The sequence below is a fragment of the Ctenocephalides felis genome, unplaced genomic scaffold, assembly GCF_003426905.1.
Source record: "Ctenocephalides felis isolate EL2017-DRISC unplaced genomic scaffold, ASM342690v1 CF-g0.4_SCAFFOLD_03573, whole genome shotgun sequence".
In the NCBI taxonomy this organism is placed as follows: Eukaryota; Metazoa; Arthropoda; class Insecta; order Siphonaptera; family Pulicidae; genus Ctenocephalides; species Ctenocephalides felis.
Genome location: NW_020539727.1, coordinates 17,806,337 through 17,818,729, shown reverse-complemented (window position 1 = coordinate 17,818,729; position 12,393 = coordinate 17,806,337). Strand labels below are relative to the sequence as shown.

At 30.6% G+C, this 12,393-nt stretch overlaps 5 protein-coding genes across 5 annotated transcripts; 1 reads left to right on the top strand and 4 right to left on the bottom strand.

Moving 5' to 3' along the window:
- Positions 1-1,145: 1,145 nt before the first annotated feature.
- On the bottom strand, positions 1,146-2,004 carry LOC113389674 (zinc finger protein 525-like). Its single transcript, XM_026626691.1, has one exon. It carries the CDS (start codon positions 2,002-2,004, stop codon positions 1,213-1,215), a length of 792 nt encoding a protein of 263 aa, XP_026482476.1. The 3' UTR covers positions 1,146-1,212.
- An 876-nt stretch (positions 2,005-2,880) lies between these two features.
- On the bottom strand, positions 2,881-3,494 carry LOC113389673 (zinc finger protein 492-like). The gene has a single exon (XM_026626690.1). It carries the CDS (start codon positions 3,481-3,483, stop codon positions 2,881-2,883), a length of 603 nt encoding a protein of 200 aa, XP_026482475.1. The 5' UTR covers positions 3,484-3,494.
- A 41-nt stretch (positions 3,495-3,535) lies between these two features.
- LOC113389672 (zinc finger protein 239-like) lies at positions 3,536-4,660 on the bottom strand. Its single transcript, XM_026626689.1, has one exon. It carries the CDS (start codon positions 4,658-4,660, stop codon positions 3,536-3,538), a length of 1,125 nt encoding a protein of 374 aa, XP_026482474.1.
- Positions 4,661-6,440: 1,780 nt separating this feature from the next.
- On the bottom strand, positions 6,441-7,921 carry LOC113389671 (putative zinc finger protein 66). Its single transcript, XM_026626688.1, has one exon. The coding sequence runs from the start codon at positions 7,848-7,850 to the stop codon at positions 6,441-6,443; it is 1,410 nt and encodes a 469-aa protein (XP_026482473.1). The 5' UTR covers positions 7,851-7,921.
- A 2,542-nt stretch (positions 7,922-10,463) lies between these two features.
- On the top strand, positions 10,464-11,699 carry LOC113389670 (zinc finger protein 492-like). The gene has a single exon (XM_026626687.1). It carries the CDS (start codon positions 10,464-10,466, stop codon positions 11,697-11,699), a length of 1,236 nt encoding a protein of 411 aa, XP_026482472.1.
- Positions 11,700-12,393: the final 694 nt, after the last annotated feature.

Here is a 12,393-nt window from a genome sequence, read left to right as displayed (position 1 = left end):
GTTTTAATGGAGGATTTAAGAAAATATTTGGATTATTCTACTCATTCAGGACATTATAGAAATGAGATGGAAGAGTGCACTGAAAATGGATACTAAATTCACTCAAAGATGATTAAAATATATTCCAACAATTAAAGATAATTCATTCAAGGAGATATATCATAAGAGGTAATTATTCCTAATTGTTAACCTATTTCAATAATGTTGCACAGAATTTTAGTTGAGAAATAAAAACAAATCGAAGCTTATTAGACTCTTATATGCAATACAACTATAGGTTGCTTTATATTTGCATAATTCTTAATAATAAAATTCGCTACACATAATGCATGATTAAATTATGATTGTTCAGGTTTTAATGGAGGGTTTATGAAAATATTTACTCAGTACATTATTGTTACAAAGAAAAGAGGTTTGCTTACAGATTATTTTTTGGATACACCAAATTGTTAAAGATAATTTGCTCAAGTTTATTATTACTCTGATAAAACTTGTCTTTTTCTTCAACTTGTAATTTATATTCGAGGTCAAAAATATGAATACGACATATATGTATAAAAGTTTTGCAAGGTGATGATAATTTATAAGAATGTTGGTGGTGTTTCTTACATATTCCTAATTATTTTGATTGTGATTTGGATTCAAAACTTCAAAACATAACCATCTTTTTGTGGAAATTCAAGAAATTACCTGTTCTTAATTTATTATATGAATTAAGAAAAAAGTTTGAAGTTTTTATATTTATTTTTTTAATTTACTACATTAGCTTCATTGAAAAATTTTCTTCATATACATAATTTGGTGTATTATTTATTTATTTACAACACCGTTGGTCTTTCTTGTGTTTTTAGGAAAATTTGACTTTCTTTCAATCATAACTAAGCGGTGCACATTTGAAAAATGAGAAATTCAACTTATAAATAGTTAATTTTGGAAAAAAACAACTATCAATGTTACTAACTAAATAAAACAACCTATAAATAATTGATTAATTTTTAATATAAATCTGAAAACTGAATACAAATATAGTTATTTTGTAATTGTTACTTAAAGATAAACAAATATAACAAGAAAGTTTAAATCAAAATAGAGTAAGAGTGTATTTATAAATAGCCCTTTGAGGAATTGATTTATTTTGTGTCCTGCTCATGAAAGCGCTTATTGTGTTGGATCAGACTACATTTTTTTATGTACTTATTACATGTCTAACATTTATAGTGTTCCTTCTTCAGTATGTGACCGCATATGCTTTTTCAAATTACCTTTTAATGTGTATGCTTTATTACATATTCCACAATTATATGGACGCTCTTCAGAATGAATAGGCATGTGTGCTTTTAAAGAGCTTAATACCACGAATGTTTTCTTGCATATTTGGCATTCATAAGCTCTCTTAAAATGACTAAGCATGTGTTTTTTCAAACTGGTTGGGAATCTATATGTTTTATGACATCTTTCACATTCATATGGATATATTCCTGTATGAGTATATGAATGCGCTTTCAGATTTGTACTTGATATAAATCCTTTATTGCATATTTCACATTTGTATGGACGTTCTCCTGTATGAAGACGCAAATGACGTACCAAAACAGTTGATGTTGAACATACCTTATTGCATATTTCGCATATGTGAGAACCATTTCCAATATGAGCACGTTTTTTATCAGATTCATTCAAGTTTGAATGTTTTTCTAAGGTATTACAAACGTGTAAATCTAATAAATACTTTGTAATAAATGCTTTATTGCATATTGAGCATTCAAACAGTTTTTCACCCTCATCATCTAATTCCTGTTTGACTTCTTCATCAATAGTTACTTCAGAATTCATAAATCTTTGTAAACACGTTTTGTCGTCTTCAGAAGGGGATTCAGACTTAACAATACCATCAATACTATCAAATTCATCCTCATTTTCTCGGTTGACGTCTTCTATAGAAAAATCTGGTGGTTCAATTTTAATTGTAGGGTTATTCCTAGAAACACTTGTTGCATCAGACATGTTTAGTGCTTTAAATCACCAAATATTTATAATATCTAATAATCTACTGTAATAAATGATGTTCTTAAATATAATAATGATTCATAATCGATTCTTGGAAATGACATCATTCTTTGTTATTTTTTTGACGTTTGAGTTGACAGTTGAAGCCAAAGCGTAGAGTAGAGTATTTTTCGAAGAGACTAGACGCTTATCGTCTTTTTAAGTTCATAACAATTCTCTATGTCCACACGAAACGACTTTGTGTAAATTTAAAAAAGAGTGCGCGTAAGGTTCACACGCGATTGAAGTAAAACTTATTTGCTACTGTACAAGATGGCATTTAAGTAAAAATAAATACATCATATAATATATAGCCCAGACAAATATTGTTTTCGAAACTTCACTCATCATGTAATAATTGTGTTTGAAGAGCTTCATGTAATTACAATTAACATACATTCATTGACTGCTTGTATTTTTTTTACTTTTTCGCTGGCGATATAATCTCATTTTTTGAACATCTGTAATGTCTGTCTTGCTTAAAGTATATTTTCCATTTTAACAACTTCAAAGATTTATAGAAACTACGAATAATAATTTCTAATCAATAAACTTACGTTTGTACACGGCGTAAATCGTTTGATTGTATTATTATTTTCAAGGGACAGGGTTCTGAATTCTTCTGATTCAGGCATTTTTTTAAATAAAAATTTGTACGTTTTAATGCAAAAAAATGTTTATTTATCTATGCCGACCGATATCGGTACGCATACAACGTTGATGCTGGTACCCCCTAAAGAAGTTTTACTTCAAAAACTATTTATTCTAGATAATTTATTCATATATTTATTATTACATTTAAATTCAATTTAACAAGTATGTTTATATTTCTTCTCAGCTATGAATGCGCTGCTTGTGTGTTTTCAAAGAAATCAATTGTGTGAATGATTTTTCACATAATTCACATTTATGTGGACGCTCCCCAGAATGAATAAGCATGTGCGCCTTCAGATTACCTGATTGTGTGAATGTCTTATTGCATATTTCACATTTATAAGACTTTTCTCCAGTATGAATTTTCATATGAAGTTTTAAATTATGTGATGTACGGGATGCTTTATTGCATATTTCACACTTGAATGGACGCTCTTCAGAATGAATAATCATGTGCGTTCTTAAATTACTTGATTGTGTGAATGTTTTGTTGCACATTCGGCATTTATAGGGTCTTTCTCCGGTATGTGTTTGCATATGTAATTCCAAACTAGTTGATGTTTGGAATCCATTATTACATATTTCACTGTGATGCTCTGTGGAATGAATAAGCATGTGTGTTTTCAAACTACCTATTTGTGTGAATGTTTTATCGCATGTTTCACATTTATAAGGTCTTTCTCCAGTATGTGTTCGCATATGACGTTTTAAATTACTCGATGTTTTGAATGCTTTATTACATATTTCACATTTACAAGGATATACTTCAGAATGAATAACCATGTGATTTTTCAAGGCACCTAATTGTGCAAATGTTTTATTGCATATCGGGCACTCAAAAGGGCGTTCGCCAGTATGTGTTCGCACATGAAGTTTTAAAACTAGTCGGTGAAGGAAATGCTTTATTACATATTTTACATTCATGTGAACTCTCACCGGAATGACTTATCATGTGCGTTTTCAAGCTACCTATTTGTGTGAATGTTTTATTGCATATTTCACATTCGTATGGACGTTCTCCTGTATGAGTACGCGTATGCTGTTTTAATCCACTTGATGTTGGGAATAGTTTATTACATGTTGTACATTTATAAGAATACTCTCCGGAATGGATAACCATGTGTCTTTTGATACTGCTTAATTGTGCAAATGTTTTATTGCATATTTGGCATTCATAAGGACGTTCTCCTGTGTGTGTTCGCATATGTTCTTTTAAACGACTTGATGAATAGAATGCGTTATTGCATATTTCACAATTAAATGGACGCTCTCCAGAATGCATAAGCATGTGCACTTTTAGATTACATAATTGTGTGAATTTTTTGTTACATATTTCGCATTCATGGGAGTATTCTCCAGTATGACTTTGAATGTGACATTTTAAACTAGTTAATGAATTGAATCCGTTATTACATATTTCACATTTATATGGACGCTCTTCAGAGTGGATAAACTTGTGTATTTTTAGCTTACTTGATTGTGTGAATGTCCTATTGCATATTTCACATTTAAATGGACGATCTCCTGTGTGAGTACGCATATGCTTTTTCATGTTATCTGATGATGTAAATGCCTTATTGCATATTTCACATTTGTATGGACGTTCTCCTGTATGGATACGCATATGCTTATTCATATTACTCGATGTTCCAAATACCTTATCGCATATTCTACATTTGTAACAACCCTTACCAGTATGAGCATGAGCATGTCCATTAACAGATTCATTCACCTTCAAAAGTTTTTCTTTGGTATTATCAAGATCTAATTCCTGTTTAACTTCTTCATCAATCGTTACTTCAGAATTCATAAATCTTTGTAAACATTTTTTATCGACTTCAGGTTTATTAATACCATCAAATTCATCATCATTTTCTCGTTTAACGTCTTCTATAGAAAAATCTAGTGGTTCAATTTTCATTTTAGGATCTTTCGTGGAAACACTCGTTGCATCTGACATGTTCACTTCTTTTATTTAATAAATATTGATGAAAATGGATTCGTATTATTTAATAACCTATTTTAATTAATAATCTTTTTAAATATGATACTGGTTTAAATATTTTTTACATTAATTCTTAAAAATGAAATTATTCTTTGTTATCTTTGTTTACATTTGATTTGACAGTTGACAGCTGATAGCGAAACCACAGAATGTTTTTGGAGAAGACTAGACATCTTTTTAAATTCATAAAAATCAAAAAACTCAAAGCAAATTACTGGAACTTCCCGTACCGTAATTAAAAATCTTGGTACGGAACCCAAAAAAATTTACACAAAATGTGTATGCATTATTAAAATCTCTATAAAATATCTGATAATTTGATGTACATATATGTCCAATAAACATATTTGGCCGTCAAATGACATTGTTTTAACTTATTTTTATTAAGAGTCCATAACCGCTGGACCTGCCTTCCCAAAAATTTAATCAATTCTTCATCTCGTTAATACAAGTAAAATGTTTTGTGAATAATTAAAATCGGACGCTTCGTTCTCTTAAAAAGTGAGTTACCGTTTTTGGCACTTTTTGCCCCATATCTCCGGAACGGCTAGACCTGCCTTCGTCAAAAACTACTCAGCACGTCCCCTTATCAATACGAATTGAATGTTTTTTGAATTATTCAAATCGGTTGATCGGTGTTCCCAAAATCGTCGACGAAAATTTATCTTTATCAATCAATGTAAGAATGATAACATTCTAGATCCTCCCTCCATGAAGTAATGCCTAACGGCGGTTTTCGTGGGAACAAGAGGCAAGAGCAAAGCGGCGGTTTTAGTCGGTATTGAACCAGAGCGGTATTGAGGTCCGACATACCCAGACAAAATACCTAGTCTGGGATGCGTAAAGGCATTTCCTTTGCTATAAAGTAAAAAAAACACAAAATTATCAATATACAAGATAAATTATAATTTTTGAAACAAATAATGTTTGTTGTAATTGTAAAGGTACATTTAGTTGAATTTGAAATTAGAAAATTTGCCTCAAATGTTTATTTTTGAAGAAAACAAGTATCAACGATACTAACTAAATAAATTGACCCTTAAATAAATAATAAACTAGTGGTGTATGACAACGTGCCTTAAGGCGAATTGCTGGAACTTCCCGTACCGTAACGAAATGTTCGAGAAGTAATAAATGTTTTCAAATAGATTATAAATAAATATTGTAACATTGTCTAATATTTATAAGAATTATATAAATTGAATTGCAAAGTTAAAATTATTCATTTAAAGTATAGTAAGCCTTAGAACTATAGCTAGAATAAATAATTTTGTTTCTTAAAGCAATTATTTTGTCAAGACAAGCAGAAAGTTTTTTGAATCATTCAAATCGGATCTCAAAACCTGCCATTTTTTCCACATTTAGCTTCGTATCTCCGAAACGGCTGGACCTGCCTTTGCCAAAAACTAATCAGCACGTCTCCCTATCAATAGGAATCAATTAGGTGATCCTATTAATAGGACCATCGGTTGACCCTTGCGTCTGAAAAAGTGGACGAAAAATTGTATTCATACATACACTCAAACTTTAATTTTTTCTAAGATATGCCAAAATGTTCAGAAACCTCTGAAACGTAAAGATATGCAAAAATTTTAAAAATCGATTTTTGGACGATTACAATTACTTACCCTGTGGAAAGTTAAAAAATTATAAATATGAATAATAGACAACAAGATATTTTATTTATAAATATTACTTAAAAGTAAATAAATTTGTGATAATGTAACAAAGTTATTTATAGATCTTCTCTGCTATGAATTGCCTGCTTGTGTTTTTTCAGAACACCTGATTGCCTGAATGATTTTTCACAGAATTCACATTTAAACGGTCGCTCTCCTGAATGAATAAGCATATGCCTTTTTAAACTATTTGATTCTGTAAATGTCCTACTGCATATTTCACATTTGTATGGACGTTCTTTTGTATGAGTGCGCATATGCTTTTTCAAGTTATCTGATGATGCAAATACCTCATTGCATATTTCACATTTGTCTGGGCATTCTCCTGTATGACTGAGCATGTGTTTTTTCAGAATACAAGATTGTGTGAATGATTTTTCACAGATTTCACACTTGAATGGACGTTCTCCGGAATGAAGAAACATATGCCTTTTTAAACTATTTGATTCTGTGAATGTCCTACTGCATATTTCACATTTGTATGGACGTTCCCCAGTATGTGTTTTCATATGATACTTTAAATTATCTGATGTTCGGGAAGCTTTATTACATATTTCACATTTAAACAGACGCTCTCCAGAATGAATAAACATGTGCTTTTTTAGATTACTTGATTCTGTGAACCCCCTGTTGCATATTTCACATTTAAATGGATAATCTCCTGTATGAATGTGCATGTGTTTTTTCAGATTACATGATTGTGCGAATTTTTTGTTGCATATTTCGCATTCATGGGAGTATTCTCCAGTATGACTTAGAATATGACGTTTTAATTTAGTTGTTGAATTGAATTTATTATAACATATTTCACACTTATATGGACGCACTGTGGAATGAATGTGCATGTGATTTTTTAAATTACTTGTTGTGTGAAATGCTCTACTACATATTTCACATTTATATGGACGCTCTCCGGTATGAAATACCTTGTGCGTTTCTAGATTATGTAAGAGAGCAAATCTCTTATTACATATTTCACATTTGTATGGACGCTCTATGGAATGAACAATCATGTGTGTTTTCAAACTACCTATTTGTGTGAATGTTTTATCGCATGTTTCACACTTATAGGGTCTTTCTCCAGTATGTGTTCGCATATGAATTTTCAAACTAGTTGATGTTTGGAATCCATTATTACATATTTCACATTTGTGAGAACGCTTTGTTTCATTATCAGGTTCATTCAAGCTTGAAGGTTTTTTTGAGGTATCACACAAGCGCAGAATTAATAGATACTTTGTATTAGGTGATTGATTGCATAACGAGCCTTCAACATCTAATTCCTGTTTGGTTTCTTCATCAATCTTTACTTCAGAGTTCATGAAATTTTCTAAACACGTTTTGTCATCTTCAGAACAGGATTCAGATTTAACATTGTCATCAAGTTCATCCTCATTTTCTGTTTTAACTATATCTAGTGGTTCGATTTTTATATTATTCATAGAAGCACTCGTTGCATCAGACATGTTTACTGCTTTTAGTAAATATATATTGATGAGAATGGATCCGTACTATTTAATAACCTAGCACTATTTAATAACTGATTTCAATCAATAATTATAAATTTAATATTGTTTCTTGGAAATTACCTCATTCTTTTGTTTGACATTTGAGTTGACAGTTGAAGAGCAGAGCATAGAGTGTGTATATAGAAAAGACTAAACTTTATATATAAAGTTTTGTTTTGTTTATAAATAAAGTTTGTTTATTTTGAAATGTTCAGATTAAATATTATGAATAACTGTATTGAATATATATACAACACATGCGTGTAACCGTTAAATAATTCTTAACATAAATCTATAACAATAAATGGTAAAGTGACTGAACTCTCATTTTCGTAGCATAACTTGAGGAGTTCCACAAGGTTCTGTATTAGGACCTTTATAATATCTGTTATACACCAATAACCTTAAAGACGCAAAATTAAAGGGAAGATACATATTATATGCTGACGATACTGCCATAGTATATGCAGATAAAGATAAAAAAAGACTCGAAGATATTATAAACACGGACATGAAAATATACACCGAGTGGCTAACTGAAGATAAACTAATAATTAACATCGATAGAACAAAATACATATATTTCAAACATAGAAAAAATACCGAGGACACTAAACTAAATATTAAAGTAAATAATAGAGAAATAGAAGAAGTGGAAAGCATAAAATACTTAGGACTGGTGATAAATGAAAAACTGACATGGACAGAACATATAAACAAAATAAAAAGAAAGATAGGAGCATTAACAGGGGCATTGAAAAGGATCCACTCTTTCGGCAAAAAAGTAAAATACTAATTCTTAAAACGCAAATAATACCTATAATTTTATATAGAATAACAACATGGAGCCAAACACCTAAAGCTAACCTAAATGACATACAGAGAATAATGAATAAAGCCACAAAAATAGCATATAATCTTCCACATTTAACACCCACCAAATACTTATAGAGAGAAACAAATAATCATTCACTAAATAACATAATTAAAATAGAGAAATGCAAACTAATACACAAAATGAAATTTAACCAAATTAAAACAAGTGCAACAATAGACATAAATCAAGATATACATGAACACTACACTAGACAACACAACAATTTTCATATTGAACACAATAGAAAGAAGAATTTGAGAGAAAATGTCATATGATGGAGTGTTAGCAAAATATATAATGAATTGCCAAACGATAAAGATGACCAATGATGATGATAAATTTAAAAGAAAAATAAAGAAATACTATAAGGAAATTGATGACAAAGAAGACTGAATTATATTAATGATATTATATTATATTAATGAAATAGATGTTATAGTCAAATGAAATGTATATATTATATAAAACTGTTTTTCATAATCTCTCATACCAGGCACCTCTGCCTGACTGAGATATGAAAATAATGTATATATATAAATAAATAAATAAATACAAAAAAACGAGTCCTTTGAATATTGAGAAAAGACTTTTGCACGTGTTTGTTTATAATCTCAAAAGTCGAAAAAGTTTAAATTATTATATATACAATTTTAATAACGAATTCATTTCTTCATATCGTATTATGATATTATGTTATCTTCTATGAATATAAAAATAAGTCGGGTTTTCCTTCCTGACGAAATAACTCCAGAACGCACGAACCGATTTCGACAATTTTGCATTCGTTGGAAAGGTTTCGGGCTCCGCAAGGTTTATAGCTAAGAAAATTAGTCGTGCATGGCATCGTGCCTTAATGCAAGCTGCTGGAACTTCACGCACCGTAATTAAAAATTTGAGTAATGACGTTAGTGAGAATTATCAGAATTAAGCTTGATTAAGTCAACGAGCCATTCTTGCCGCAAAGAATAATAATGTACACGCCCTGAATTTCACCATTCAATCAAAAATTGCTGGCGATTTTGTGACATACCAATGATTCCGACTGGTCTTCCGTTTGACTTCAAACGATTGCAATTTCCAGTTCGCCTTGCGTTTGCAATAACAAGTCGCAAGGCCAATCGCTTAGTGTTTGCGGAATAAATTTCAAATAGATAATTTAGAAAATCATTGTTTTTCACATGGGCAGTTATACGTTGCCTGTTCACGAGTTGGAAAACCGTCCGCTTTGTTTGTGTTAACGTCAGACCAGAAAACAAAAATTGTGGTTTACCAAAGGGCACTTCAATGAAACGAATAATTTGCGGATTTACTTTCATTTACTTAAAGAAGTTCAACTAAAAAACACTTCATTTTTGTAATCGAAATAAATTCATTACTGTTGTGTAATAAAATCAAATTTTTCCTTTTCAAATATAAAACAAACAAAAAATTTCTTCATCTTTCTCACGAAACCATCTGGTGGCGAAACGGAATTCGTCGGGTTTGCTAGTTATTATATATAAAGTCTAGTCTTTTCTATAAAAACACTCTATGCTCTGGCTTCATGGCTTCAACTGTCAACTCAAATGTCAAACAGGAGAATGGTGTAATTTTCAATAAACAATTAAATCATTATTCAATTTAAAATTATTAATTAAAATCTAATACAGTACTGATCCATTTCCATCAATATTTACTTAATAAAATCAGTAAATATGTCTGATGCAACGAGTGTTTCTGTGAATAATTTAAAAATTAAAATCGAACCACTAGATATAGTTAAAATAGAAAATGAGGATGAACTTGATGACAATGTTAAATCTGAATCCTGTTCTGAAGATGACAAAACGTGTTTAGAAAATTTCATGAATTCTGAAGTAAAGATTGATGAAGAAACCAAACAGGAATTGGAGGTTGAAGGCTCGATATGCAATCAATCACTTAATACAAAGTATCTATTAATTCTGCGCTTGTGTGATACCTCAAAAAAACCTTCAAGCTTGAATGAACCTGATAATGAAACAAAGCGTTCTCACAAATGTGAAAAATGTAATAAGGTATTTGGATCATCAAGTAATTTGAAAACTCATTTGCTTGTTCATACAGTAAAACGTCCGTACCAATGTGAAATATGTAATAATAGATTCAAAACATCAACTAATTTGAAACTTCATATGCGAACACATACCGAAGAAGGACCCTATAAATGTGAAACATGTGATAAAACATTCACACAAATAGGTACTTTGAGAACACACATGATTGTTCATTCCACAGACCGTCCATTTAAATGTGAAATATGTAATAAGGGATTTAACTACTTACATAATCTACAAAAGCACAAGGTATTGCATACCGGAGAGCGTTCATATAAATGTGAAATATGTAGTAGAGCATTTTACACGACAAATGATTTAAAAAGACACATGCGTAATCATTCCACAGTGCGTCCATATAAGTGTGAAATATGTTATAAGAAATTCAATTCAACAACTAATTTAAAACTTCATATTCTAAGTCATACTGAAGAATATTCTCATGAATGCGAAATATGCAACAAAAAATTTGCACACTCATGTCGTCTGAAAAAACACATGTACATTCATACAGGAGATTTTCCATTTAAATGTGAAATATGCAAGAAGGGGTTTGCAGGAGCAAGTAATCTAAGAAAGCACATGTTTATTCATTCCGGAGAGCGTCTGTTTAAATGTGAAATATGTAATAAAGCATCCCAAACATCAGCTAGTTTAAAGAATCATATGAAAACACATATTGGGGAACGTCCATACAAATGTGGAATATGTAGTATGACATTCACAGAACGACATAATTTAAAAAGACATATGCTTATTCATTCCGGAGAGCGACCATTTAAATGTCAATTCTGTAAAAAATCATTCAGGCAATCAAGTGCTCTGAAAAAACACAAGGAGGCATTTCATAGCTGAGAAGATCTATAACTGTGAAATATTCGAAGGGATGAAAATAATTTGATTTTTAAACTACTTTGTTACATATATAAATAAAGTATTTTCTTATCTATTATTCATATTTATTATTTATTAACTTTCCACAGGGTAAGTAATTGTAATCGTCCCAAAATCGAAAATGAAAATTTTTGTAAATTTACGTTTCAGAGATTTCTGAACATTTTAGCATACTTTAGAAAAAATGGATGTTTGAGTGTTTGTATGGATACAATTTTTGGTCCATGTTTTCGAGCGTACGGATCGACCGATTTGAGTGGTTTAAAAAACATTCATTCCTATTGATAGGAAGACGTGCCGATTAGTTTTTGGCAAAGGCAGGTCCAGCCGGTACGGAAATACGGAACAAAGAGTGCAGAAAATATGAATCGAGTTTTTGAGAGAACGGGGCATCCGATTTTAATGATCCAAAAAAAACATTTGATTTGTAGTTTTGAGGAGAAGTGGTGATTAGTTTTTGGCAAAGGCAGGTCCAGACGTATCGGAGACACCGAGCTAAATGTACAAAAAACGGCAGTTTTTGAGAGAACTAAGCGTCCGATTTGAATGATCTAAAAAGCTTTCTGCTTGTGTTGACGAAACAATTGCTTTAATGATTAAGCTAATTTCAAAAATGTATACCAGTTGTACTATACATAGTTAAGAACTGTAATTT